The sequence below is a fragment of the Cetorhinus maximus genome, chromosome 14, assembly GCF_964194155.1.
Source record: "Cetorhinus maximus chromosome 14, sCetMax3.hap1.1, whole genome shotgun sequence".
In the NCBI taxonomy this organism is placed as follows: Eukaryota; Metazoa; Chordata; class Chondrichthyes; order Lamniformes; family Cetorhinidae; genus Cetorhinus; species Cetorhinus maximus.
In genome coordinates, this window is record NC_135892.1 from 96,876,507 (window position 1) to 96,903,759 (window position 27,253).

Genomic DNA, 27,253 nt, shown 5'->3' on the forward strand with positions numbered 1-27,253 from the left:
TACCAGCAGGCATGGATTTAAGGTAACTGGTAGAAGGATTAGAGAGGACATAAGAAAAAAACCTTTTCACCCTGAGGGTGGTGGTGGGCACCTGGAATTCACTGCCCAAGTTAGTGGTTGAGGCTGAAACACTCAACTCATTTAAAAGGCACTTGGATCTGCATCTAAAGTGCTGTAACCTGCAAGGCTATGGACCAGGTGCTGGAAAGTGGGATTAAAATGAGCGGCTAGTTTCTTTTTTCTCTTCTTTGGTTAGTGCAGACACGATGGGCTGGAAGGCCTCTTCATGCACTGTAACTTTTCTATGGGTAGAATTTTCCCCCCATTGAGTGGGAAGTTCAGGAGCAGGCACGTGGAGGCGCACCTCTGATTGGCACCCCCGATCGGGGGTGCGCCGCCATTTTATGTGGGTGGGCTAATTAAGGCCTGCCCAGCGTGACGTCCACAAGGAAGCGCTATGCGCTCCCTGTGCGGGCGGGGGGAATTCCCTGAGCTGAGAGTGCGCTCTTTCGCACAGGCACACGAAAGAGTGCACTCACCTCCCTGAGGCTAAGTGCTGCCTCAGGGAGATCGGCTGCACATTAAAAAATGTTAAAAATAGAAAGAATAAATTTCCCTGACATGTCCCCTCATGTGACACTGTCACATGAGTTGGGACATGTCCATCACTTTCATTTACACTTTTATTAAAAATTTAAAAACCTACATGAAACCTCATCCTGCCCGTGGATGAGGTTTCAGGCTTTTTCTTAAGCCCGCCAGGGCTCCCGGCCAGCCCGCCAATCTTAAGGTTGGACAGGCAGGTCCATTAATAACCTTAAGTACTTTGTCAATGGCCCGACATCATCCCACATCATTTTACGCGTGGGCAAGCAGCAGACCCCCTCCCCCAAAACCAGGAAATCCTGGCCCATGGTTCTAGTTCCTCACATCAGGCATAGTCTCAGTCATTTCATTTCCTGGTCTACCAAAAGGGTGCAACGGAAGCATGATTTTTTAAAAAAAATACTGCAGATGCTGGAATTCTGAAATAAAAACCAGAAATGATGGAAATACCCAACAGGTCAGGCAGCATTTGACTGCAAAGCAAAACACTGCAGATGCTGGAAATCTGAAATTAAAAACTGAAAGTGCTGGAAATGCTCAACATGTCTAGCAGCATCTGTGGAAGAACAGAGTTAACATTGTAGGTCCATGGCCTTTTATCATAATCCAGATCTGACCTAAAACATATTAGCTCTGCTTCTCTCTTTGCAGATGCTGCTTGACCCGTTGAGTTTTTGCAGAATTTTCTGTTATTATTTTCGAAGCATCATAGAGTTGTTCATTGTTATTGCAAGGACAGGTGTCCTTTGATGGTGACCAGCAAATTTCCATTTCTTCTCCACCAGTACTATTGACTTCCTCTCTCTTTTGTCCAGTGATATACCAGAGCTCGCTCTATACAGCTCACTAACTGCATCTGGGATTTATGTAGCTGTGCTAGTGGTTGCAAGGTGCTGTATTTCTTGGTCAATTGGTAGTGTCTGTGGGCTGCTCCGAGCAGACAATGATAGAAAAGTGACTAGGTTTACAATGTTTACCCCCAAGTGACATCTTCCTTGTATTAGGAATCATCTTCTTATGCAGGCACTCAAGTAATCAAGACATGTTGGGACTTGAAGGACTACGTGCACATGGCAGATACGTGCCAATACTGTAGCTACATATTGTGTGCCATTAAGTAATCTTGCTTCATACAGCTAGGATTTTTTTACTGTGGTTTTAGATATGCATTCCTTTGAAGAGATGAGACTGTCAAGGCTTTCAAGTCTAATTTACAGTGTAATGTGTGCCCTACAGGTATGCATGCTCCGCATTGTTAAAGCCATGAGAATGAGTGACGGCTTGGCACTGATCAACATTAAGTGAACAGCAGATTGCCGACAACAAATGTGGACTATGTACCTGGTAAATAAAACCACCGGTGGGATTACCATCACAATTTCCTTAAGGTATACCACTTTCTTGCGTGCATTATCAACCAGCTACAAATTGTCTGTCAATCCTGTGCACATGGTTCTGGTGTTCCAGCTTGCCAACTGAAGAGTTGGCATCTTTATTTTTGTTTGTTTGGCTTGTTTGCTTGGTGTGATGGATTCCATCCACTTGTTGAGCAGATGCTCTGTGCTCCAAGCACCCATTGAATTAGATGGACCGTGGAGAGTTACTAGTTGGAGGTCTGCCCAACTTGAGGAGGGGGTGGCTGACCATTGGGACACAATGGTCCCTCCCACTATTGGAGACAGCCCGCAACACCCATTCTCTAATCAAACGAATTGGGCTCATCACTCATAACTGCTGTCTCCCATGTTGTGTTAATGTTCTGTAGCAAAACTGGAGTGTCTTCTCCAGGGCACAAGTCTAGGCAAGGCTTATGGAGGCTCTGGACTGCTCAATTGTCAGCATTCCCTCTTGACCTCCCCAGTTGAGTCCAAAGGAATACAAAGCATTAGGTTTCCCATTAGCTTGCTTGCAGGAGTTGCCAGAAAGATGACATGTTTAGATGTCAATCTGCCTTTGGGGTCCACTCCAGATTTTTTGCCAGGGTTTACTCCTCTAGCTTTAACTCTCCTAAGGTATCTGCAAAGCACTGGAGCTATTAGCCCATAGCTGGGAGTTTGGTTCATGAGTGCCAGGGTGCGTCCACATGCTGTTGGCCCTGCATACTGCACATCAGGGAACCAAATCTCCTCCAAGTTCCTCTGAAGCTGCAGCCTGGGGCCACGAGGGACTCAGTTTCTGTATGTCACCATGAGGAGACAGAGCTATGGACTTGCTGATGGAGAGGCTGTGTACTGACAGGGAGAGACTTACACATTTAGCTCTCTTTTTTACATTGCTGCTAGCCAAATGTGCTACTGAAAATGTGAAGCAAACTAGCGCACAAAAGCAGAAAGCATGCTAAATTCTTCACCCACATATTAGACACATCACCTCTGAAGAAGAGTCATACGGACTCGAAATGTTAATTCTCTTTCTCTCTCTACAGATGCTGCCAGGCCTGCTGAGTTTTTCCACCACTTTCTGTTTTTATTTTAGATGCATCAAACGTTGGATAAACTTCAGACAGGTACAAATTCCACTATATGCTGGTTGTGCTGACTCCACATATAAACACAAAAAATTAATATGTAAAGAAAGTTGCTTTCTACCACCTGCCATCTCTAATTAAATTTTTCATCATCATATTTAGCAAACTTGGCTCATTTTTCTTGCCAGCTCCAGAAAAACAACCATGACTGCTGCTGGATTGTGATAAAAAGCCTAATGGGTTCATAAATGTAGTTCTGGATCACGTACTAACTTTAGCTGGTCTGGCCTATATGTGACTCTAGTCACAGTATGTGGCTGACTCTTATTGCCCTTGGGACATTTACAGATGGGCAATAAACACTGGCTTTCTATCATCACTCGCTTCACAAGAACACATTTTTAAAGCATGGGAAATATTCTCAGCTCTGAGTCAACAGATTGTTGCTTCAAACTCCACTCCACAACCTCAGTACAAAATCTAGTCCAGCATTTCAGTAAAGAAAGGATTTGCATTTATGCAGCAACATTCACATCAACAGGACAGCCTAAAGTGCTTCACAACCAAATAATTACTTTTGGAGTGTTATGTTGGCAATAACAACAGCTAATTTGTGCACAGCAAGGTCCCAAAAACAGCAAGTGAAATAAATTACCAGCTAATCTGTTTGACTGATGGATTAATGTTGGCCAGGACAACTCTTCTGCTCTGTGTCAAATAGTGTTATGGAGTCCTTTATATTCTCCCTCAGCAGAAAGACAGGACCTCAGCCGATCTGAGCCAACAATGCAGTTTTCCATCATTAATGTACAAAAATATCAACCCAACTCATATATTCAAATCCTAAAATGACTAACTTCTGACCCAGAGGGGAGAATGCAATCACAAAAGCCAGTTTAGCACCAGAGTGAATACTGCACTTTCGAAGGTGCCTTACATTTCATAAGACATCAAACTCTCTGCTCGTACAGGTGAATACTACAGGTGCCATAGAGCAATGCTGAAGCAGGACAGATTTCTCCCAGTGTTCTGACAAAGGCTGAAGAATGGTAGCTCTCTTTGCTTTTTGACACTCTTATTGACCTATTGCAGTATCGTCACAATGTTTCATTACCATGTACATTAAAATTTATGAGACGGCTGCTTTTTTCGTATGGTTTCTCATTCTTGTAAGAAGGGAATGGTTTTCTTTGGTTGAAAAGTTTCAGGAAACTGAGATTTAAGTTATACAAGAATATATCTAATCAATTCAATGGCAAATCAATGCAGCTTTAATAAATGTGCTGAAAAGGAAGCTTCTTGCTAGATAAAGAACCAGATTATTGCTCCAATTCTCTTGTCCTCAAAAGGACAGCTGGGTGTCCCTACATGACAATGCTGTCAATTTCAAAAATAGCTCTTTACTCATTTGCTGGCTCATTGAAAAGAAACCTGCAGGCAGCTTTTCCACTTCAGTCACCAGCCTTATTCACACACTGTGGCTGCTTTACACCAATATCTCTTTTAGATATCCCGATAGCACTGGAATGCTTTGCTCAAAAAGCAAAACATTGTTAATCTATCATCTGTCAAATTTCTGCCTCTGGCGAGTAGTTTCATCTTTTAAAGAGAATTCCCATTCGGGAAATTGAGGGCTCATTTTCAGTCACAATGCATGTTCATATGGCTAATGGCAGGTCATTGTTCGCACCGGAGGACATATCCATGGTATTAATATTGTAAACTGTGCATTGTGCTTTGTAACAATGGGGTTGATTTTAACCCGCATCCGATTTCAGGTGGAGGGGCTAGTTACAGGTGTTACAATCTCCGTAGAGACCAATTATCTTTTTAAAAAGCTATGAATTGCCCAGTGGCAGACTCCAAGTATCACACGACAAGGTTTCATGTTTTACAATTTTTACTGTAACAAACAGACAAAAAAACATGACTAAACATTACTTAGTAGGCAACCAATACATTAAACTACAGAAGAGGCATTCCCAATTAACTCCTTCAAGCAAGTGCAAACTCCACCCATGTTTATACATTAAGGCACATTCTCAGCAAATCCATAGCCCTGCATTTAAAGTCTTAAATGCTTCCTGGTGATTTAAAAGGCTCTCTTCTCTGGCCCACAAGGTTCATCTCCAGTGTCCTTTTAAAGTTGCATTTACTTAATCTTCTGAGCATACTTGAATGGACTTCCAGCAGCAAGGCACTCATTGATAGCCCCTTGATCTTCAACTCACCACAACAGGCTCCATTCCTTTAAATGGGGGTTCCGTCTCACCGGCGCTTGGCTTGGTGACTAACCCAAAAGCTGTCCTTTCCTTCTGCCTGGCATAGCCGCACCTGTTGTAGGTCTTCTCCTCAATCTGACTGACCCTGACAGCAGAATCTTGTTGAGGCATCAAGGGTCTCACCTGCTGCTTGGAGTGCTGGCGAGAGACCCATGCAGCCTCTTTTCGGGAAGGCCTGCAGAACCATGTTGGTTCAAACATGGACAAAACAGCTGAACACCAGAGGTGATGTGAGAGTGACACCCCTTGCCAGCAAGGCAGTATTTGACCGAGTGTGGTATCAAGGAGCTCGAGCAAAACTGGAGTCAACAGGAATCAGGGGGAAAACTCTCTGCTGGTTGGAGTCATACCTAGCACAAAGGATGATGGTTGTGGCTGTTGAAGGACAGTCATCTCAGCTCCAGGACATCACTGCAGGAGCTCCTCAGGGTAGTCTCATAGGTCCAACCATCTTCAGCTGCTTCCTTCCATCATAAACCTAACCAGTGCCCTTGACATTCAATGGCATTACTGAATCCCCCACTATCAACATCCTGGGGGGTTACCATTGACCAGACTGAACTGCACCAGCTATTTCAAACTGTGGCTACAGGATCAAGTCAGAGGCTAGGAATCCTGCAGCGGGTAACTCTCTTCCTGACTCCCCAAAGCCTGACCACAAGCTACAAGGCACAAGTCTCCACTTGCCTGGATGAGTGCAGCTCCAACAACGCTCAAGAAGCTGTACACCGTCCAGGACAAAGCAGCCCGCTTGATTGGCACCCCATCCACAAGCATTCACTCCCTCCACCACTGACGCATAGTGGTAGCAGTGTGTTCCATGTACAAGGTGCACTGCAGGAACTCACCAAGGCTCCTTAGGCAGCGCCTTCCAAACTTACGACCACTACCATCTAGAAGGACAAGGGCAGCTGATAGATGGGAACACCACCACCTGGAGGTTCCCTCCAAGCCACTCACTGTCTTGACTTGGAAGTATATCACCATTCTTTCACTGTCGCTGGGTCAAAATCCTGGAACTCCACCCCCTGCCAACCTAACAGCACTGTGGGTTTCCTATATCACATGGACTGTAGCTATTCAAGAAGGCAGCTCACCACCTTCTCAAGGGCAATTAGGGATGGGCATTAAATGCAGGCCAAGGCAGCAATGCCCACATCCTTTGAATCAATAAAAAAAAACAAGCCAATCAGGCAGTGAAGAGGCCAGTGGTGGACCTTCCCCTGGAATCAAGATCCCCGGGGTGGAAGTCTACCAACTGCCACTGGCCAATCAGAGGCTGGCAGTTCTTGTGCTCAGCAGTGCCACAGGGGAGTTGGTGGCTGCTGCAGGAAGAACAGCTAACAGAGCCCCAACATCACATAGTAACCCAGGCCACAGGTAAGCAATATTGGGAGTGGGGGGGTGGGGTGGTTTTGTGGGATGGGGGTCACAGGGAGAGGGATGTGGGGGGAGTCGGCAGCAAGTGATGGCTCTTAGTGGGGCCCCTCGCTTCTCAATGTCAAATTCTTCAATCAGGCATTGAGTGCCTTTACTTGAAGGCCCCATCCCTCCCACCTCCAAGGTGGCAAGCAGGATGCACACTTTTGGCTGCTGTGCACACTGCATGGCGACAGGCCTACCTGCAGCTGGGTTAATACAAGCGGCAGCAGGATAAGGCCCTTAAGTGTTTATTAGTTGGCCACATAAGGGCATCAATAGGTGGCAGAGCAGGAACGTCGACCATGGACCTTCCCACCCAGAACTTAATTCTGGTGGAGGCAGGAAGTTGGCAGGGTTTAAGTACATCATCATCCCGCCTAATTATAGGCCCTTGCTGACTCCAAGCTCACCAGTGAGAGCAGAGGGTTCTGCCCTGAGAGCCTGTAAGCCAGTAAGCAAGAATTGCTACCTTCTCTTTTATGTCCAGGTGTTAAAACCTACACCTTCCCTTCAATAAAGTTCAACCTGTCCCCATGGCAACCAGGTCACATAGGCTTGTCTCTGGGCAGGATTAATATGATGTCACAGCCCCCTCCCCCCGGCAAACTACTTCATTTTACCTTGAGTTAAAAGAGATAGTTTAAAACACTATGAACCATCTTATAATATCCAGTGGTCATAACACATGCGTGCAAAACACACTCTCTGGCCTGAATTTCAGTCCATGTCTATTTTAACTGCTGAGCCTCATTTAAATTAAACCGTCATTTTCACAACCTGGGGCAGCAGACACGGAAAGTCACCATTTTTCACGTTGGCCTCCAGAGGCCTTTTGAAAGTGGGAATTCATCTCTTAAAGGGAGGCTCACAAGGACTCGAAACGTTAACTCTTTTTTTTCTCCACAGATGCTGTGAGACCCACTGAGTTTTTCCAGCATTTTCAGTTTTTGTTTCAGATTTCCAGCATCCACAGCATTTTGCTTTTATCTGTTTGCACTACCTCTGGCTGGTTTCACTTTTTCATTGCTATAAGATGGAATTGTGAAGCCTGTCACGTATAACTGTAAAGTTTGTTAGTACCAAACTAATTCTTCATATTTCCCTGCAGATCCTTCTCAGAAGTGAAAACAGGTAGAAGAAGACATCTCCAAGGAGAAGAATCATTCTGAAGAAGGCCCATCTCTCCCAGGGATCAGCTCAGGCAGTGGCATGCCACATGGGTTAGATAATGAGTTGGAGGGGTTCTGTGGACTGAAACACCAAACACAATTGAGGAACAGCAGGCATTAGTGACAGTAGCATCCCAGAGGAGTTTGTCTCCCAGTTCTCCAGGGGCAATGAAAAGCAAAGCTACTTGCCTCTCACAAGCAGCTGTGCCAGACATTGGAAAACCTGCCAAGAACTTTCAGCACCATGGACAGAAGTAAGGCGGACTATGCTTCCTGCAAGTCTTGTGTCATCTTGCGTGGCACCAGAATTCTGCAATCTACCTTGGTAAGTGTAATCATCTCCAGGAACACAGCAAAATGTAGATCTGCTGCAGCTGAACCTTTTTGACCTAAAATTGTCTGATTGTCACTTTGTCTTTTGTGTGCTGACTGTTCTAACATGAAAAAGTGAAACAAAATCTGCAGGCAGACACAATCAATGACCTCACTCAGGGCTAATAATGCAACAGCTGGCACCCAGTGTGCTGAAGATGTCAGTCTGCCACATTAGTGCGCACAGAGATCAGAGACATTCATATTCAATACATCTTGCACAGCCCAAATTAACCAACAGTAAGCAAATACCACACATACCAACAGGGCATTAATTTCTCCATGGTCACAGAACCTATTTCAATCATAATGCGGCTGAACCACCTGAGCGGTGCTCCAGTTGTTTAGTTGCCAATAACAGTGAATTTAAGGAATTTTAAAAAATCTTTTGGGGGGGTCCTGTCTTTGCGCTAGAACTAACTTTATGAGGAGTTTTACTCTGTTAAAGACGCAATGTAAAAACAAGTTACTTCACTGGCTCTCAAACTGATTTTGCTTGCGTTCCAGTCACAAACCTCTTTCATGTGCAGATTTCAACAAATTAGCAGATTTCATTGAAATAAATTTTACAACTCCACCATGGTGGTATTTGAATATCTGGACGGGGTTTAATCCCTCCCCTGTAGCAAGTTTGGTGGCGGAGCCTATTAAATCAGGCAAATGTGTGGCGAGTAGAGGTCCTGCCGCTGCCCCAATTAAATCCATGGCGGATGGCTTGTGGACGGCCTTCTCACTCCACCACCAACTGGAGCCCTGAAGTGGACAATTAATGTCCAACTAAAGGCCTCATCCCGCTGCTGCTGGTATTAACGCAGGGGACTCATCATGCATGAAGCCCAAAAAGCAAACTCTGTCGGGGTTGTTGGCGGGCTCCCAGGGGCGTCCCTCATTTAAAGCCACTCAGTGCCTGATTCAGGGACCCAGCAGCAGGAAGGGGGGGGACCTGCTGAGAGCCAGTGCTCTGCCGTTGCTGCCAACACCCATCCGCTCCCCTTCCTGCCTCCTCACCCTCTGACCCCACCTTCCTGCCAACACTCACCTCCGCCTGGGTCCGTCGGCAATCCTAGGCCTCAGTTGAGTGTAGTACCAGTGGCAGCCACTGCTTCCCCGGTTGTGCTGCTGATCAATGAAGCGCAGCCGACCATTCACCCCAAGGATCAGTGATCCCGGGGAAGGCCTGCCATTGTCCAGTTAAATGCCTGACCAACACTTAATGAGGCGGGCCTTCCCGAAAGCAGGCAATGTGGGCTCTTGCTGGTTGTCCAGTTGGCAGGTGCGACCCCTGATGCCTCCATTAAATACCACCCAAATCGCTGGGTTGCTAGCCCAGTGCCATAAGCACTAGCTTAATGTACCTGGTCTTTTTGCTTATTTCAAAACAATTTCTTTATAGATTTTGCAAGTCTAGCATTGTGTATTTTCGAATCTTGGGGTGTCTACTACTTCTTTGAATTATTCTGCTTGTAAGTTTATCTGCCTATCAGTCTTCCCTGAAAGTAAAGGCCTGGCTGTATGGTACATCCTTCATTTCAGAGTAAATCTAATGGGAATTTCCACATATACACTGGTACGATATGTCATAGTAGGACTAATTGCCAGTTTCATGGCACAGTATCTGACTCATGAGATGCAGAAGGTTGCAAGGCTTGGTAAACACAAGTCTCATGGAAACTGTTTTTCTATTGCGAACATGACAGAAGAACGCCCAAAGCTCTAACCGGTACTTTGCGTGAAAGTTCAAGTTAAAGCAGATTGAGCAACTGCTATTGAATAAAGCATCGCCATCAGTATGCATTGTAGCATTGCAGCTAAGCGCCTCTATAGGTTATCACCTTCTGGTAGCCCAAGTTTCCCTTGCGCACGCAGCCATTTTGTCTCATTGTATTGTACTGTTGTTCCTCGGTACTGCGTTAAAGTTCAATGTTTTCGCCTCAACACGGTTGGTATTGTGATCCTGTGTATGCGCCAATCTGAAAGTAAACACAGCCTAGTGGCACTGTGGCATGGTTGGAACAGTTTCACACCCCTCTTCAAAATAAAGTGGTGAGTTTATTTGGCACTCATTCACAGATATTGTCCTCTATTTAGTCCACAATATTACAGTACTGTAACCCTGTAAATTATGGCAGCCACGCATCTGCAAGGAAGCAGTGGTGCTTAGTAAAAATCGAGACAGTCAATTCATCTGAGCATTGGCAGCAGAACCTAATTTACATTTTGAAAGAGGCGGCTGCAGAGATAGTGGGTGCATTTGTGGTCATCTTCCAAGTTTCTATAGATTCTGGAGTGGTTCCTGCAGATTGGTAGGTAACAAATGTAACACCAATATTTAAGAAAGGAGGAAATGAGAAAACAGGGAACTACAGTCGTGTTAGCCTGACATCTGTTGTAGGAAAAATGCTAGAATCTGTTATAAAGGATGGGATAACTGGACACTTTGAAAATAATGGTAGGATTGGGCAGAGTTAACAGGACTTATGAAAGGGAAATCATGTTTTAAAACCTCATAAGAGTTTGTGAGGATGCAACTAGTAGAGTAGATGAGGGGGAACCAGTGGATGTGGTGTATTTGGATTTTCAGAACGCTTTCAATAAGGTCCCATACAGGAGGTTGGTAAGAAAAATTAGAGCACGAGAGATTGGGGGTAATATATTATCATGGATTGAGAATTGGTTAATGGACAGAAAACAGAGTAGGAATAAATGGGTCATTCTCAGGGTGGCAGGCTGTGACTAGTGGGGTATGGAAAGGATCAGTGCTTGAGCCCCAGCTATTCACAATCCAAATCAATGATTTGGATGTGGGGATCAAATGTAATATTTCCAAGTTTGCTGATGACACAAAACTAGGTGGGAATATGTGTTGTAAAGAGGATGCAAAGAGGCTTGAAAGGGATTTAGACAGGGTAATGAATGGGCAAAAACATAGCAGAGGGAAAATAATGTGGAAAAATGTGAAGTTATTCACTTCTCTAGGAAAAACAGAAATGCAGAGTATTTCTTAAACGGGGAGAGATTAGGAAGTGTTGGTGACCAAAGGGATCTGGGTGTCCTTGTTCATAAGTCACTAAAAGCCAACATGCAGATGCAGCAAGCAATTAGGGAGGCAAATGGTATGTTGGCCTTAATTGCAAGAGGATTTGAGTACAGGAGTAAAGAAATCTTGCTGCCATTGTATAGAGCCATGGTGAGACCTGGAGTATTGTGTACAGTTTTAGTCTCCTTACCTAATGAAAGACATAGTTGCCAAAAACATAGTTGTGGAGGTTGTACGGGTCCCATGTACAATGAAGATTATCAGAGTGATTCCTGGGATGGTGGGATTGTCCTATGAATTGTTGAGGAGGCTGGCCCTAAATTCTTTAAAGTTTAGAAGAATGAGAGGTGATCTCATTGTAGCATACAAAATTCTTTCAGGGTTCAACGGGGTCAGTGCAGGAAGGATATTTCTGCTGTTTGGGGGAGCTCTAGAACCAGAGAACACAGTCTCAGGATAAGAGGTAGGTCATTCGGGACTTAGATGAGGAGGAATTTCTTCAATCAAAGGGTCGTGAGCCTTCGGAATTCTCTACCCCAGAGGGCTGTGGAGGCTCAATCAATGAGCATGTTCAAGGCAGAGATCGATGGATTTCTAGATATCAAAGACATCAAGGGATATACGGGTAGTGCAAGAAAATGTCATTGAGGTAGAAGATCAGCCATGATCTAGTTGACTGGTGGAGCAGGCTCGAGGGGCTGGAAGGCCTACTCCTGCTCCAATTTCCTATCTTCCTACGTTCCTGTTAAACAACACTCTGGCCAGGAGATTTCATCGAGACAACACTGCCTGATGACCTTCTAGACCTTACAACATTTGCAGATGAGCCACCCTCTCTTCCTTCAGGACCAAAGTGTGGCAAGCCCCCCCCACCCCAACACTTGGCCTCCACCACATATTTTGACTAGTTTTGTTGACAAGATTCACATCGCGAACCTTTCCCTTGAACCGCAAGTCCTGTCTCGCAATGAACATTTTTCTCAGATACGACCTGTCCTCATCGCCAGCAACCAAGATTCTCAGCCTTCTCAGAATAACATAACACAGCCGCTTACCAAGCAATGCAAACATAAGCGCCATCAGCTGTTTTCTGAACCTGTCCATGTGAATCCAGATCACGCACTGCCCCTCAGCACACATGTTCTCAGTTCCACACGCTCCTTCAGGGGTATGATCCAACATCCCTAGGTTACAATGGCAAGACTGGGCCCTTCAACGCTAATGTCAACATGGGACCCGTACAACCTCCACAACAAAGGGGTCACCACACACCCCCCCCACCCCCCCACCACCCCCAACCCCCCTCCCCCCAAACCCTAAGTATGCCAGAGAGAAACTTCTTGAATTGCAACAAAAATCTGATGACCTGAAAAGCCTTTGGAGTCTTTGTTCAGCCAGAAGATGTGGCAATTACTGTGGAGTACCTTAACCCATCATTTCTTGTGAAGAAGTCAAATGGGGTTTTTCAACTTGCCACAGCATTCACCGATGTTGGGCGCTACAGTAAGCCGCAACCTTCATTCATGCAAGGTGTTGACTCAACCTCACGCATGATCACCCTGTGGAAACACATCATTGCAACAGATCTAACCAATGTATTTTACCAGATTCCATGAAATACTGTGGAGTGGTCACACCCTAAAAGGTGTTCGTGTATATACTCAATCTGCCATGGACATGCCCGGATCTGAAACTGCCTTTGAGGAATTGACATGCTATGTCCAAGATGTTAGTTGTCAAACTTGCAGATGACCTCTATTGTGCTGTAACGGTCCTGAAGAACTTCTTTGAAACTGACAACAGGTATTATATGCTCTGTCACAATGTGACCTGCGCCAATCTGCCCTAGGACTATGACTGTTCTGGGATGGATTTAGTCCCAGGTTACCTTGCAAGTTAACCCACAGCACTTGGCCACCCTATCTACCTGCTCTCCACCAGAGAAAGTTTCTGGCATGAGATCTTTCATCGGAGTGTACAAGATGCTTTCAAGAGTCTTTCCTCAGTGTGCCTCTTACACAACCCCATTAGATGCTGTTAACGCCGGTCGTCGCTCCAATGAAAGGACTGAGTGGACAGATGATCTCTGCACAAGCTTTTATTTGGCACAATCTGCTCTTTCACCCATTAAAACCGTTACCTTTCCCCCTCGATACAATCAACTCTGGACTGTCACAGATGGTACTGTTAAGAAGGATGGCATCGCATCCACCCTGCATGCGACCCATGGTAACAGACTCAAACTTGGCGGTTTATTCAGTGCCAAACTGTGTGATTGATAAATTGCCTGGCTGCCTTGCAAAATTGAAGTTCTACCCATCGCAGCTTCTATCAAGCGCTTCACCCATATATTATGCAGTCCAAGCATCATCCAAGTGTCCTCACAGACAGCAACTCTAGTATGCAGACCTCTGAGAAACTGTGAAGGGGAGGATTCTCTGTCAGCCCCACGTCACTACATTCCTTTCCACAATCATTTGCTACCATGCCTCTGTCAGACACCTAGCTGGATCGGTGAAAATCCCTTCAGATTTTGAAAGCCGCAAGGCACCTGCCTGTGTAGCCCACGCGTCAAGTCTATGCCTTTATACACCAGACCTCAGATTCTACCGTTCACTAGATATCTGTTGAAGGTATTGTGTTAGGCTCTATAAGACTCCCTTCCATCAGCAGGCCAGCATGGCTAGCTATCCGCTCTGAATGTCCCCTCCTCTGTTACAAGCATGCCCACCTGATGCAAGGTCAACCCTCTTCCAAAGAAGCTTACCAACATTCATGATGTCAAACGCCACCTCCATGTTGCTACCATTACACGAGATAGTTTTCTCGTCGTGTGTTGAGATGAGCCCCTTGCCCCCTCCGGGAGCACATTATCATTGCGCGGGATGATCTGGAAGGCCTTATCACCACTCTCCGCCTACATCTTAGTCATCAGTTATGTCAGCTCAAATTGGCCACCCACCGATATTTCTATGCACTTGACCTGATGCCTCCATTCAATGGGCTACAGTTAGCTGCCTTACTTCCTCTGCCCTCCAAACCACCCTGCACACTATCATCCCCCAGTCTTTGAGGGACCCTCCAGAAGTGGCTGGCATCTCATTTGCTGCTGAAGTTATCAAGCATGAGCGGCAACTCATTTTTGTTTTACGAGAGTGTGTCACTCTTACACGGCCGCTTGAATGAACAACACAACACACTGAAGGATGCTCCCTTCCAGTTGTGCATTGGGCTTGATTCACTGGATAGTGCTCTAGCTGACAAATGGACTGATCCTGCCCCTGGATTTTCTATCCTGTTAGGGGACAAACTGCTTCAGCAACACCACATTGCCATTGAGCTCAGGAGATTGAAGAGCCCGTACAAAAATCTGATAGCAGAGAAGGTAATACAGGAATTGGAGGATGAGCACCCATGCCACAAACCACATGGAGACCCTAATCACACTTTTCGTCCTGTCCATCATGACTGCATAGCTCAACTCATGTTTTCATTCTCAATTAGAGAATATGGACACACACCAATTCACGAATGTGCAGATTCCCCTGTCCAACAACAGGGCTGTTGTGACTCAGCATCAGCTCTGTCAAGTCAATCACCCTCAAAGTCAGAAGTCCAAGGCCCCCCTAGAAGTACAGCCAACAGTCACCTCAGTTGATTTTGGTGATCAGGTCTATCTTCATGCCGATTGCAACAAGTCACAGGCCCACCAATGCTACCTGGTTACCTCTATCGAAGACGGCTGTTGAAATATTTGCAAATTCATTGGTTCCCAAATCCATAGCACAACTTATTGAGTCAAGAGATCTGAATGCTATAAGATCTCTTCCTTCTGCATGCGCTCTGCGATCTGCTCCACTCACAACCATGGCCCTACCACCCATGGTGGACACATCCTAACCGTCCATCCTTCCTGTTCCTGCAAACCCTGACAATGCCAGCTGAGCTATCTATGCTCCAGTGACGTCAGAAGTGTCAGCTATTGGATCAACCATGCAAACTCCTATGATGGATCCCATGGTCCTGTCTCAGTCACTGCATTCAGGCCAAATCCCTGAGCTGCCTCCTGACATGGAGTCACTGATATCTGATCCAGGGCCACTGCCTTCATCACCTACTCCAGTCTTGCAGCCCCCAGTTCAGGCTCCTGATCCTTTATGTAGCACTGGCTTTTAGCATACCTAGCCAGCCGTCTACGTGTACCACTAGCCCTGTCCCATCAATGCCTGTTTTAAATTGATCCACTCAACAGATACGTTCCCCAAACAATCTAGCAGATTTCATACTTCTGGATTGATGTTGGTATTCGGATGCTAAATAAAAACCAGTGGCTACAGGGCAGTTCACGCCTGTGCAATATGTTCGAGGCCCAGTATGCACACCATTTGTTGCTATTCCTATGCATGTGTTTAGGCTGGCTTTTGCAAAGACATTTTTGTTTCTTTCATTTATGATGTTGCATTCTTTGGCCACATATGGTTCCTTGTGAGTGCATTTTGATGCAAGGATGCTGTTTATGTGTATTCATCTCGGTCGTTTTTTTGTGGGACATTATTAGTTAGCACAAGGTGAGTGTATGCTGCACAGAAGACAGAGAGAGAGAGCAAGAGCGAGGTCACATCACTATTAGTTATCGCCTTCTGGTGGCTGAGAGTCCAGGGTTCCCTCATTCACGCAGCCAGTTTGTCTCATTATACTGAGGTTTTTTGTGACTGCGTTAAAGTTTGACATTTTCACCTCAAAACCATTGGTATTGTGATCCTGTCTGTGCGCCAGTCTGAAAGTAAACAGCCTATGGCAAAGGTCTTTATGCCTAACCATTTCCTAGGGCAACAATGTTCTGCTCTTAAGTTACAACTCACGGTTCAGTTTTCAAGATTGATCTATGATTATTTTGTGGAGTAAGCACTCCCAAGACATCCAGTTGTCAGAAGAATGAGCTGCTGTGAAAATAGATGCATTGCTGTGGAGAAATACCTTTTCACGGCAGTATATGGGTTCCCCTAAAGTAAATGTTTAAGTCAAAAGCATAAGCTACGACAAAGTGTTGAACCTGCATCATCATCAGGCAGTGTTACAGTGACATTCTGCTGCAAAATTAATACTGGTTGACAGCCCAAACCCATTTGCAGAAAACAGCTTTTATAATGTGCAAAAGCTGACACTTATTGCAATTCAGCGTAAAACAAAGCACCAGTCTGAGCAAAATGTGCTCTGGTGAGGCATCAATGTTGAGAGCATTTGGATCTGGCGTCTTAAACCTCATTTCAAGGCCCGGTAGCCATAAGCATTTGTCTAATTTTAGCGCTTGTATATATTCTCTTTTAACTCTATAGATCAAAACAGTCATTTCAGCGGGTGCCACTTCTTCTCAGACAAATGCAAAACTGGCATTTAAGCAATGCTCACAAGAATCCCTTATAAAGCACACTGCTATGGTCGAAATTATTTAATACTGCATTATTTATTATTTAGCGTGTGCATAGTCACAGCGCCAAGCAATAGCCTTGTCTGTAGCTAGCTGGAGTTCTTTAAGCCCGCTTTCAAGTTTAGTCAGCAGACACACCTCGACAATGTGAGTCACTGTTTGGACTGCACCACAACTGCAGCCTGGATGGTCTTGATGACCCCGCTGATGTTGGGTGGCTGCACAGAGGCCTTGGCTAGTCCGGAAACAGTTTAAAAGGGCCCGCTGGGAGATCAAAGCTGGGTGGGAGCAGTTGGCTCTACGGTGAGAGTGGTTTCTGGTGGATGTTTTCTCCTGCCAATCCTCCTACCACAGGTGCTCCGCTGTTCCTCCTCGGTGTGGTGGGTTTAACCCTATGGGGTGGTGTGAGGGAGGACATATTGCAGGTGGGTTGAGTAGGTCCTTGAGTAAGGGCAGGCTTGGAGTATACTGGAGACCTTCTCCAGTAGCTTGCCTGTTTTGATTACTCTCCTGATGTAAAGGAAGGAGTTGCAGGGATGGAATTTTGCTCAGGATGAGTTGCACATCAATAAGTTTGGTATGGGCAGATTGGTACCAGGGCGCAGTATTCTGCAGTTGAGTACGTGAGGGCAAGAACAGAGGTCCTTTGGACCTTTACCTGTGATCCCCATGAGGTACTGGCCAGTTTACTGAGATTTTTTCTGCAGTCTTGATGAGCTGGTGTCTGTACATGAGGGTTCTGTCAAAGGTGACGCCTAGATAAACAGGGTGGGGATCCTGCTTCAGTCAATGGCCAACCAGGGTGATGTTCAGTTCCCTCTTAGGGAACTTGTGCTGAAGACACAAAGGTAGGAAAGTAAATTGTGAAGAGGACGTAAGGAGGCTACGAAGTGACTTGGATAGGTTAAGTGAATGGGCAAAGATATGGCAAATGGAGTACAATGTGGGCAAATGTGAAATCGTTCATTTTGGCAGGAAGAATAAAAAAGAAGCTTATTATCCAAATGATGAGAGGTTGCAAAGCTCTGAGGTTCAGAGGGATCTGGGTGTCCTAGTGCATGAGTCACAAAAGGTTAGTATGCAGGTACAGCAAGTAATTAGGAAAGCTAATAGAATGTTATAATTTATTGTGAGGGGAATTGATTACAAAAGTAGGGAGGTTATGCTTCAGTTGAACAGGGCATTGGTAAGACCACATCTGCAGTATTGTGTACAGTACTGGTCTCCTTATTTAAAGAAAGATGTAACTGCGTTAGAAGTAGTTCAGAGAAGGTTTACTAGACTAATACCAGGAATGGGCAGGTTGTCTCATGAGAAAAGGCTGGACAGGTTAGGCTTGTATCCACTGGAATTTAGAAGAGTAAGAAGCGACTTAATTGAAATCTTTAAGATTCTGAGGGGTCTTGATGGGGTGGATGTGGAGAGGCTGTTTCCTCTTGTGGGAGAATCTAGTGCTAAGGGGTCACTGTTTGAGAATAAGGAGTCAGTCATTTAAGAGACAGATGGGGAGAAATTTTTTCTCTCAGAGGGTTGTGAATCTTTGGAACTCTCTTCCACAAGAAGCGGTGGAAGCAGAGACTTTGAATATTTTTAACGCAGAGCTAGATAGATTTTTGATTAACAAGAGGGTGAAAGGTGGTGGGCAGAAATGTGGGGTTGAGGATACAATCAGATCAACCATGATCTTATTGAATGGTGGAGAGGGCTCGAAGGGCCAATTGGCCGACTTCCGCTACTAAATCGTATGTTCGTATATATGTATGTTAGCACTGGCATTGTGAAGGTGGAATGTGCTAGAGACTGTTTTACTGGTGCTCAGTTTTAGGCACCATGTCTTGCAGTAGTAAGCCAGCTTTGCACTATCGTTGTTCACTGCATCTTCCAGGTCAAAGGAAGTCTGAGCCTTTATGCCACGGCAGATGTAATCTGCATAGATAAACTTGCAGAACTGGGTTGGAGATAGGTCATTGGTATACAAGTAGAACAGGTTGGGGGCTAACAGAGATTTGGAGACCCCATTTATCTGTTTCCTCCGGGTGCTACTCTCGTCACCCATACGCACTCTGAACCGTCTGTCCCGGAGTAGCAGTTCAATAGTGTCAGTGACCCAGGGAGGGAGAACTCTTGATATTTTGATGTATAGGCCAATGTGCCAGGCTGTATCATACACTGCAGTGAGGTCAAGGAAAATTGCCCCTGCTTTGAGGTTCCTTTGAAAGCCATTTCCAATGAAAGTGGTTAATGCAAGGACCTGATCACTATGCTTCTTCCTTGTCGAAAGGCTGCTTGGTCTGCACTCAGGATGTTCTCCACTTCTGGCATGATCCACTGTAAGATTAGGCGCTCTACTACCTTGAAGCATACTGATAGCAGGGATACTGGCCGGTAGTTTGATGGTAATTTTGGGTCTTTGCCTGATTTTGAGAAGCTGGTGATATTTATTGATATTACAGCACTGCAGGCAGAAGAAGATCCAGCTGTAAACAGACAGTGATAGTGCCAACAGTAACAGGGAGACTCGAAGAGTTGTTTTTATCATGTCGCCAAGTAATAAACTTAAAACAAGTGCTACTATATCCTGTTCTATGTTGTCCTGATGTTAAATGGGCTGGATACATAGCAATGCAATTGTTCCTGCTGTGATTCTCCCATGTCAGGAATCTCTGCAGCTAAAAAATAAAGTTACTCTACCACTGCCATTAAGCTGCAGGGGCAGTGGGGGGGGAGGGGTCGTGTGGTGGTTGGAGGGGGTGGAAGTGGGGGCTATCAACCCTGTTCATTGAGGAATGGAGGACAGCGTGGAAGGAGCAACACCAGTCACACTTAAAAATTAGGTGCCAACCTGGTGAAGTTCCAACACAGGACTTCATGTATGCTAAACAGTGGCAGCATCATGCAATAGACAACATAATCCTAAAACCCAAAGGATCAGACTAAAGCTCTGATGTCATGCCAAATCCAGTCATAAGAGGTGGTAGACAATAAAACAACAGATTGGAGAAGCAAACACCACAAACATCCACATGATGGGGGAGCCAGCATGATAGTGCAAAAGACAAGGCTGAAGTATTTGCAACCACCTTTAGTCAGAAGTGCTAAGTGGATGGTCCATCTCAGCTTCTACTTAAGGTCCCCAGTATCACAAATACCAGTTTCCACCAATTTGATTCATTCTACGTGGAATTAAGAAATAGAAGGCACCAGATACAACAAAGACTATGGCACCTGACAACATCCTGACAGTAGCAATGAAGATTTGTGCTCCAGAACTAGCTGCATGCCTAGCCAAGCTGCTCTAGTGCAGATAAAATGCTGGCATCTACCCAACAATGTGGAAAATTGTCCAGATATCTCCTGTCACCTCACCTATTGAGTTCAGCTCTTTTGTCCATTTTTGGACCAAGGCTGTAATGAGATCGAGAGAAGATGGTTGGGCCGAGGACAAATCCAACCTGGCCAATTATCACCCCTTTAGCCTACCCTCAATCATCAGCAAAGTGATGGAAGGTATCGTTGGCAGCACTAGAACAAAGCAATACAGTGCTCAGTTGTGGTTACATAGGAATATAGGAGCAGGAGTAGGCCGTTCAGCCTATCGAGCCTGCTCCACCATACAATATGATCATGGTTGATCATTTGCTTCAATGCCTTTTTCCCACACTATCCCCATATCCCTTTATGTCATTGATATTCAGAAATATGTCAATCTCTGCTTTAAGCATTTTCAATGACTGAGTTCCAACCGCCCCAGGGGGTAGAGAATTCCAAAGATTCACAACCCTCTGAGTAAAACAATTTCTCCTCATTTCTCCTAAGTGGCTTCCTCCTTATCTTGAACTTGTGTCCCTTGGTTCTAGAATCCCCAATCATGGGAAACACCTTACCCTGCATCTACCCTGGCTATCCCTTTAAGTATTTTGCAGGTTCCAATGAGATCACCCATTCCGCCAGGGCATTCGGCTCTAGATCTCATTACAGCCTTGGTCCAAGCATGGGCAAAAGAGCTGAACTCGAGAGGTGAGATGAGAGTGATTGCCCTTGACATCAAGGCAGCATTTGACCAAGTGTGGCATTAAGGAGCCCTAGCAAAATTGGAGTCAGTGGGAATCAGGGGGAAAACTCTTCACTGGTTGGAGTCAAACCTAGCACAAAGGTGGATGATTGTGGTTGTTAGAGGCCAATCATCTCGGTTATCGCTACAGAAGTTCCTCAGGGTAGTGTCCTAGGCCCAAACATCTTCAGCTGCTTCATCAATGACCTTTCCTCCATCATACAGTCAGATGTGGGGCTGTTCGCTGATGATTATTGTTCAGTTTCATTCACAGCTCCCCAGATACTGAAGCAATCTATATCGCATGCACCAAGACCTGAACAACATCCAGGCCTGGGCTGATAAGTGGCAAGTAATATTCACACCATACAAGTGCCAGGCAATGATCATCTCAAACAAGAGAGAATATAACCATCGCCCCCTTGACATTCAATGGCATTACCATCGCTGAATCCCCTACTATCAACATCATGGCAGTTACCATGGACCAGAAACTGAACTGGACTAACCATATAAATACCGTGGATGCAACAGCAGGTCAGAGACTGGGAATTCTGTGGCAAGTAACTCACCTCCTGACTCCCTGTCCATCATCTACAAGGCACAAGTCAGGAAGGTGATGGAATACTCTCCACTTGCCTGGATGAGTGCAGCTCCAATAACACTCATGTAGCTTGACACCATCCAGCACAAAGCAGCCCGCTTGATTAGCACCCTGTCCACCATCTTAAACATTTACACCCTCCATCACTGACGCATAGGGCAGGATTTCCCGGTTGGCGTGCGGGGGCGGGACCCGCACGCCGAGGCGTAAAATGACGTGGGATGATGTCGGACAGAACTCCCAACGTCACCCCACCTCATTTCAATTTTCAGGTCAGCAGGGGCTCAGCCGAATCAGCTATGCACCCGCCGACCTGTCAACAGCCAATTGGGATCATTTAAAGAGTAATTACACTAGTTAAAGGACCTGCCCATCCCACCTTAAGGTTGGCGGGCAGGCCGGGAGCCCTGGTGGGCTTCAAAAAAAGCATGAAACCTCATCCACGGGTAGGATGAGGTTTCATGTTGGTTTTTAAAACTTTAATAAAAGTTTAATTAAAAGTGATAGACATGTCCCAACTCATGTGACAGTGTCACATGAGGGGACATGTCAGGGAAATGTTATTTCTCTATTTTTAACATTTTTGAATTTGGCACTGATCTCCCTGAGGCAGCACTTAGCCTCAGGGAGATGAGTCCGCTCTTTCACGCGCATGTGCGAAAGAGCGCACTCTCAGCTTAGGGAATCCCCTCCCGCCCACACAGGGAGCATATAGCGCTTCCTGGTGGAAGTCATGCTGGGCGGGCCTTAATTGGCCCGCCCACGTAAAATGGCGGCGAGCCCCTGAACAAAATTCTGCCCACAGTGGCTGAAATGTGCACTATCAACAAGAGTCAGTACAGCAACTCCCAAGGCTCCTACAATTGCACCTTCCAAATCCATGACCTCTACCACCTAGAAGGACAAGGGCAGCAGATGCATGGGAGCACCACCACCTGCAAGTTCCCCTCCAAATCACGCACCATCCTGACTTGAAAATATATCACCATACCTTCAATGTTGCTGGATCAAAATCCTGGGGCTCCCTTCCTAACAGCACTCTAGGTTTACCTACACTACATGGATTGCAGCAGTTCAAAAGGGTGGCTCACCGGCACCTTCCCAAGGACATTTAGGAATGGGCAACAAATGCTGGGCTTGCCAACAATGCTCTCATCCCACAAACAGACCCAAAACAAATTGACATTTGAACAGTTCTTCCTGTGTTACTATCAGTGTTCTCAATGCTCCCCATACTTTCACTCCACACCTGCCCTCCAACCCACAATGCACACGGAGAACAATTTTAGTGCATCAGTAGCTTAATGCATTCTCAAGCAGTTTGGCATAGGAGTGGTTGCATAATATAAATCCACAGAGAAGTATTTAGGAAAAATAATAAATACACACTGCCAACTGCAAGCTAAGATGATCCGATTAAGGCCTTTTGAGAAGTGGCCACAACATGTCAATTTCTCTTTAATGCTAAATTGGCCTTCAGCAAATCAGCAGTGCAAAATTCATCTGTGGTGTTTTAGTATTTACACATCATTTGAAAAAATAAAACTGTACCAGTGATTACTGCTTGGCCAGCTGGGCATTCCTTAAACTTAATGCAATTTATTTGGTCTCAGTCCCGTACAAGACAACAGAATGTTGTAGCCATGCTAATTATAAGAACTCCGTCTTGTATTGGCATCACAAGACTCTGCTGCAACAGAGATTGGATTTGAGAATAGCAATATTCTTTTTAAAAAGAAACAATCTTTGACCATAAAAGGATCATTATTAAGGCTGTGAGAATGAATCAAAAATGCTTTATAAGATCCCTGTGAATCAAGAGCTTAGTTTGTATCTTCCTGATGCAATTATGCAACAGAGTTGGAACAGAGTTGACCATTACTGGGATTACCCACCAAACAGCACTGCTCTGCAGGCATGGGACTTCATCTGCCCTTTCAAAACTACTGGAACCCTAACCTTTTCCAGCTCAGGTGAATCAAGTGTGCACGGCAGGGTCTCGGCTTTTCCCCCACAGCTAAGAAGCAGTCCACTATTATCCAGCTGCCCAGTGATCCCTCAGTAGGACAAGTGCACAAACCTGGTGGGACCGCACATCAGTACTTGCTGGGTAAAATTCGAATCAGACTTGGCTGTAATGGCCCCTTGTGATAAAAACAGCATGATGACACTCACTGTCAAGGCATATGTATAAATAATGGCTGCTTGGATGTGGTGCTAAAGGATAATTGATTTTTGGAGTAACTGTAATAAAGAATATGTATTCCTTATTATAGTATAACTTTCCTTTAGTTTACAAAGAAAGTCTTATAGAAAGGATCCAGTGCTCCACACATCAAGAACAAAAATACATCCAAGCACAGTGGTAGTATTAATTAATTTTTTTAAATCATGAAATCTTAACAAGTAAAGTCGTATGCATCAGCCATATTGTGTAAGGGTGAATTAATTGCTTCAAGCTTCTCTTCAAAAATATAGCAGCTCTTCATTATTTTCATCCAACTATGATTTAGTTTCTGGCGTTATTATTATCTATAACATATTATACAGCAACATAAAATTCTCAAAGCTATCAAATACTGATGTGGTGACAAACACTGATGTCAAGCTCTACAGGGGGCTGATGAGTGCGCTATAAAGATCTGAAAAGGCTTACCTTAGAGTTTGAGGTAGACTCCAAAAAACAGAGTCGGTTGCCAAATCCTTCTGCAGCGAGACAGAGTTTGAGGTGCTCTTTGTGGAAAGTGGCACTGCACTGCAGCACAACTTCATCATTCTGCAAGGAGATAAATGAAATATAAACATTATTTCGAGTTCGCTGTCTAATGAGCAGCTTACAGTACAATGGGGCACTTTAATGTAGCACAATAAATAAACATCAGCATGATCTAAAGGCATCAATCTGTTATTCCCCAAAATAATTTCTAATAAGCTACAAATTATGAAATGCAAAGCTATAGAACAAAGCCAAAAGCAAATCAAAACAATTGGCACATGTGTAGTACCTTTAACATAGAAAACATCCTGAAGCAGTTCATGGAATAGAGAACAGAAATTGAGCAGCCACGGGTGAATTACAAGAGGTGCCCAAAAGCGTGCTCAAATAGGTAATATTTACTAAATAATGAATACCCAAATAGGTAGTGTTGAGGACTTTAGAAGGCAGGAAAATAGGTATTGAGACAGAGGTGTTTACAGCCAGACAGAATTATAGAAAATAAGGTTGAAATGGCTGGAAGATTTACCATCAAAAACAACTTGCATTTATGTAGTGTCTTTTACACAGAAAAAGTGCCTCAAGGCAACAAGAGGATAAAATAAAAGAAATAAAAGTAGCTGGTGCTGAGCAATTAACAAGAAAGATAATTGAAAGTTTGGTTCAAAAGACAGGTTTTGAAAAGGTATTTTAAAGGCCAAGAGAGAGAGGGGGAGGTGCTTTCTCCAGACAGTAGAGGTCGGGCAGCTTAAGACTGTCAAAGGTAGAATAGAAGGCAAATGAATGCACTGAAGGGCAGAATCTGAAGTCCAAAAGGTGTGGGAAGCGGGTGTAAGGCTGGAGGAGGTTGCAAAGATGGGGGGAAGTGGGACGGATGGAACAAAACCAAGGAGGGTGTTGAAGATTGGGAAGAGATGTTCAACTTCACACATTGAGAGGTGGATAGACAACGTAGGTCAGCAGATATAGGAGCACTGGGCAAGCAGAACTCATGGAGGGTAAAGAATGGGATGTGCTTTTTCGTATATTGTGGAGTTTTACTTGGAGCTGGTGTACTTGGTCATCGCCTTTATCCCTTCCAACAGAGCGTGTTTGGCCAGCTCCCTTGGCAGCAGCAGGTGCATGGCAGTCTGGATCTCAGGAGCTGACAGAGCTGCGCTTGTTCTAGTGGGCCAGGTGGGAAGCCTCACCTACGATGCGTTCGAAAATATCATCCACAAACAAATTAACGATGAATGTGAACAAGGGGAGATGGGAGAAATTGAGGTGCCAAAAGCCTGGATAAGGGTTTCAACAGCAGTGGATGTGGTTGTGGTGGTGGGGTAGGGGGGGTAGTGCTCAGGGGGAGGTTGGGTGGTGGTGCTGAGATAAAGAAAAAGGTTGACAATAGTGCAGTGAGTGAAGTAGGTGGCCTTGATGATGGATACGTCAGATTTGAATTAAATAGGATGCCTAGGTTTTACACAGATTACTTTGAAATACGAGCAGGTGGAATAGAACAGTATCAAAGGAGCAACATTTTTCAGGGAGGCCAAAAATGATGGCTCCAGTCCTCCCAATATTCAGAGGGCGAGTAAATTTTGGCTCATGCATGATATGAAATCAAGCAGACAATCTGACAGCACAGGGGTTGTGTTGGAGGGGGTGAACGAAATTGTCACGACTGAGAGCTGGATACGATCAGCATTCATGGAAGCTGAATCTAGGAGTAATTTTATCCTAACTTGCTGAGATGGAAACCATGAGATCGGGTGGAAGACCAGTTTCACACCCAGCACAATATTACTCTGCACTGACCTCAACAGAGAATAAAATCAGATAGGGTGTAAAAATTGGTGTTAAACCTGATCCCGCATTTCCCGGTGAGTGAGTGAGGTAAAAATTGGCCCAAGTCTGTGTCTATGAATTATGCTACTGAGAAATCATAGGTGAATGAGGGAGAGAAGTGGGGAGGAGGTGGGGGGGATAGAAATAGACCCTTGGGTATCCCCCAAAAGGGGTGGGATGCATGGGAGGTCACAGGACAGAAAGATGGAACAGGATGGAAGTTTGAGTAAAGGGCAGTGGAAAAGAGTGATTTTTAGATGAGGACAAGAATTTTAGATGGGCTATGTTTGAATCTGTAAATTCAATGCGGCCCTGGTCGGACATGCTCTCAACCTGCTCGGCGCGAAATCGCGCAAGATGGCCTCATTACACACTCATGCAATATTTCGCTTGGCGGGTGTCGGAACCGCGCCCACCATCAATTAAAAGGCCACTTGAGACCATTTAAAAAGACAATTGACCAAGATTTCACGCTGCCCGTGCAACTTCGCGCTCGTCACATGGGCAAAACAGGCAGGCAGGCAGTCGACATTTTGCAAAAACCTCATCCAAGGGCAGGATGAGGTTTCCGCTATAAAATAAAATATAAAAATAAAAATCTATGGTACAGCATTTTTATCGTCTATATGTTTAGGTGCCTGATCGTGATGCTTGGACATTTTCTTCCTGATCGTCAAAACTTCACTTCATGGTTTTCGGGTCTGCAGCTCCCTGAGGCAGTTTTCTCTCAGTGCTCACCCGCACCTGAGGTGACGTCATCGCCTGCTCTCTTCCCGCCCCCACCCCGGCGGCGCTGAGCTTTTCAGCGCGCTTTTCACGCTGACTGGCTGTTAATTGACGAGGTGGCATGAAATCAGGGTCGGGGGTCGGTCGCGGTCAGCGGTCCGTTTCCCGAACGCTCCTGGGCCTGCTGACCTCCCACTGAGCTGAAAATTCAGGCCGAGATGTGTTTACCCTCCCCCCCATAACTTCTACCTGATTCATAAAAATCTGTTGAAAATGACAAAAGAGTAAAAATGTACCAGCAGATTGTAAATAAAAATGGAACAGTGTATCATTATTATTGACAAATTTTGTGCAATCCCTATTGTACATTTGTAATCCAGAATATTTTCATTATGGCAATGTTTTCTGCTAACTTTCACACAGTGACAAATAAATAGAAATAAATCTAGCACATGCACACGCAGACAAAGAAACACATAGAAAGGTCCACAGCGTAGATGCTACTGTAATTGGTTTGGTAGGTTTACCGTCCTCCATGTGTGTACA

The 27,253-nt window shown here is 45.1% G+C and overlaps 1 protein-coding gene across 1 annotated transcript in view; it reads right to left on the reverse strand.

The window, feature by feature from the left end:
• Positions 1–27,253, reverse strand: part of ryr2a (ryanodine receptor 2a (cardiac)) — a 794,383-nt gene that overhangs the window by 546,509 nt on the left and 220,621 nt on the right. Inside the window, exon 2 of the mRNA XM_078557297.1 lies at positions 24,095–24,214. Within this exon, the coding sequence (XP_078413423.1) occupies positions 24,095–24,214 (120 nt within the window). The remainder of the gene's footprint in view (positions 1–24,094; positions 24,215–27,253) is intronic.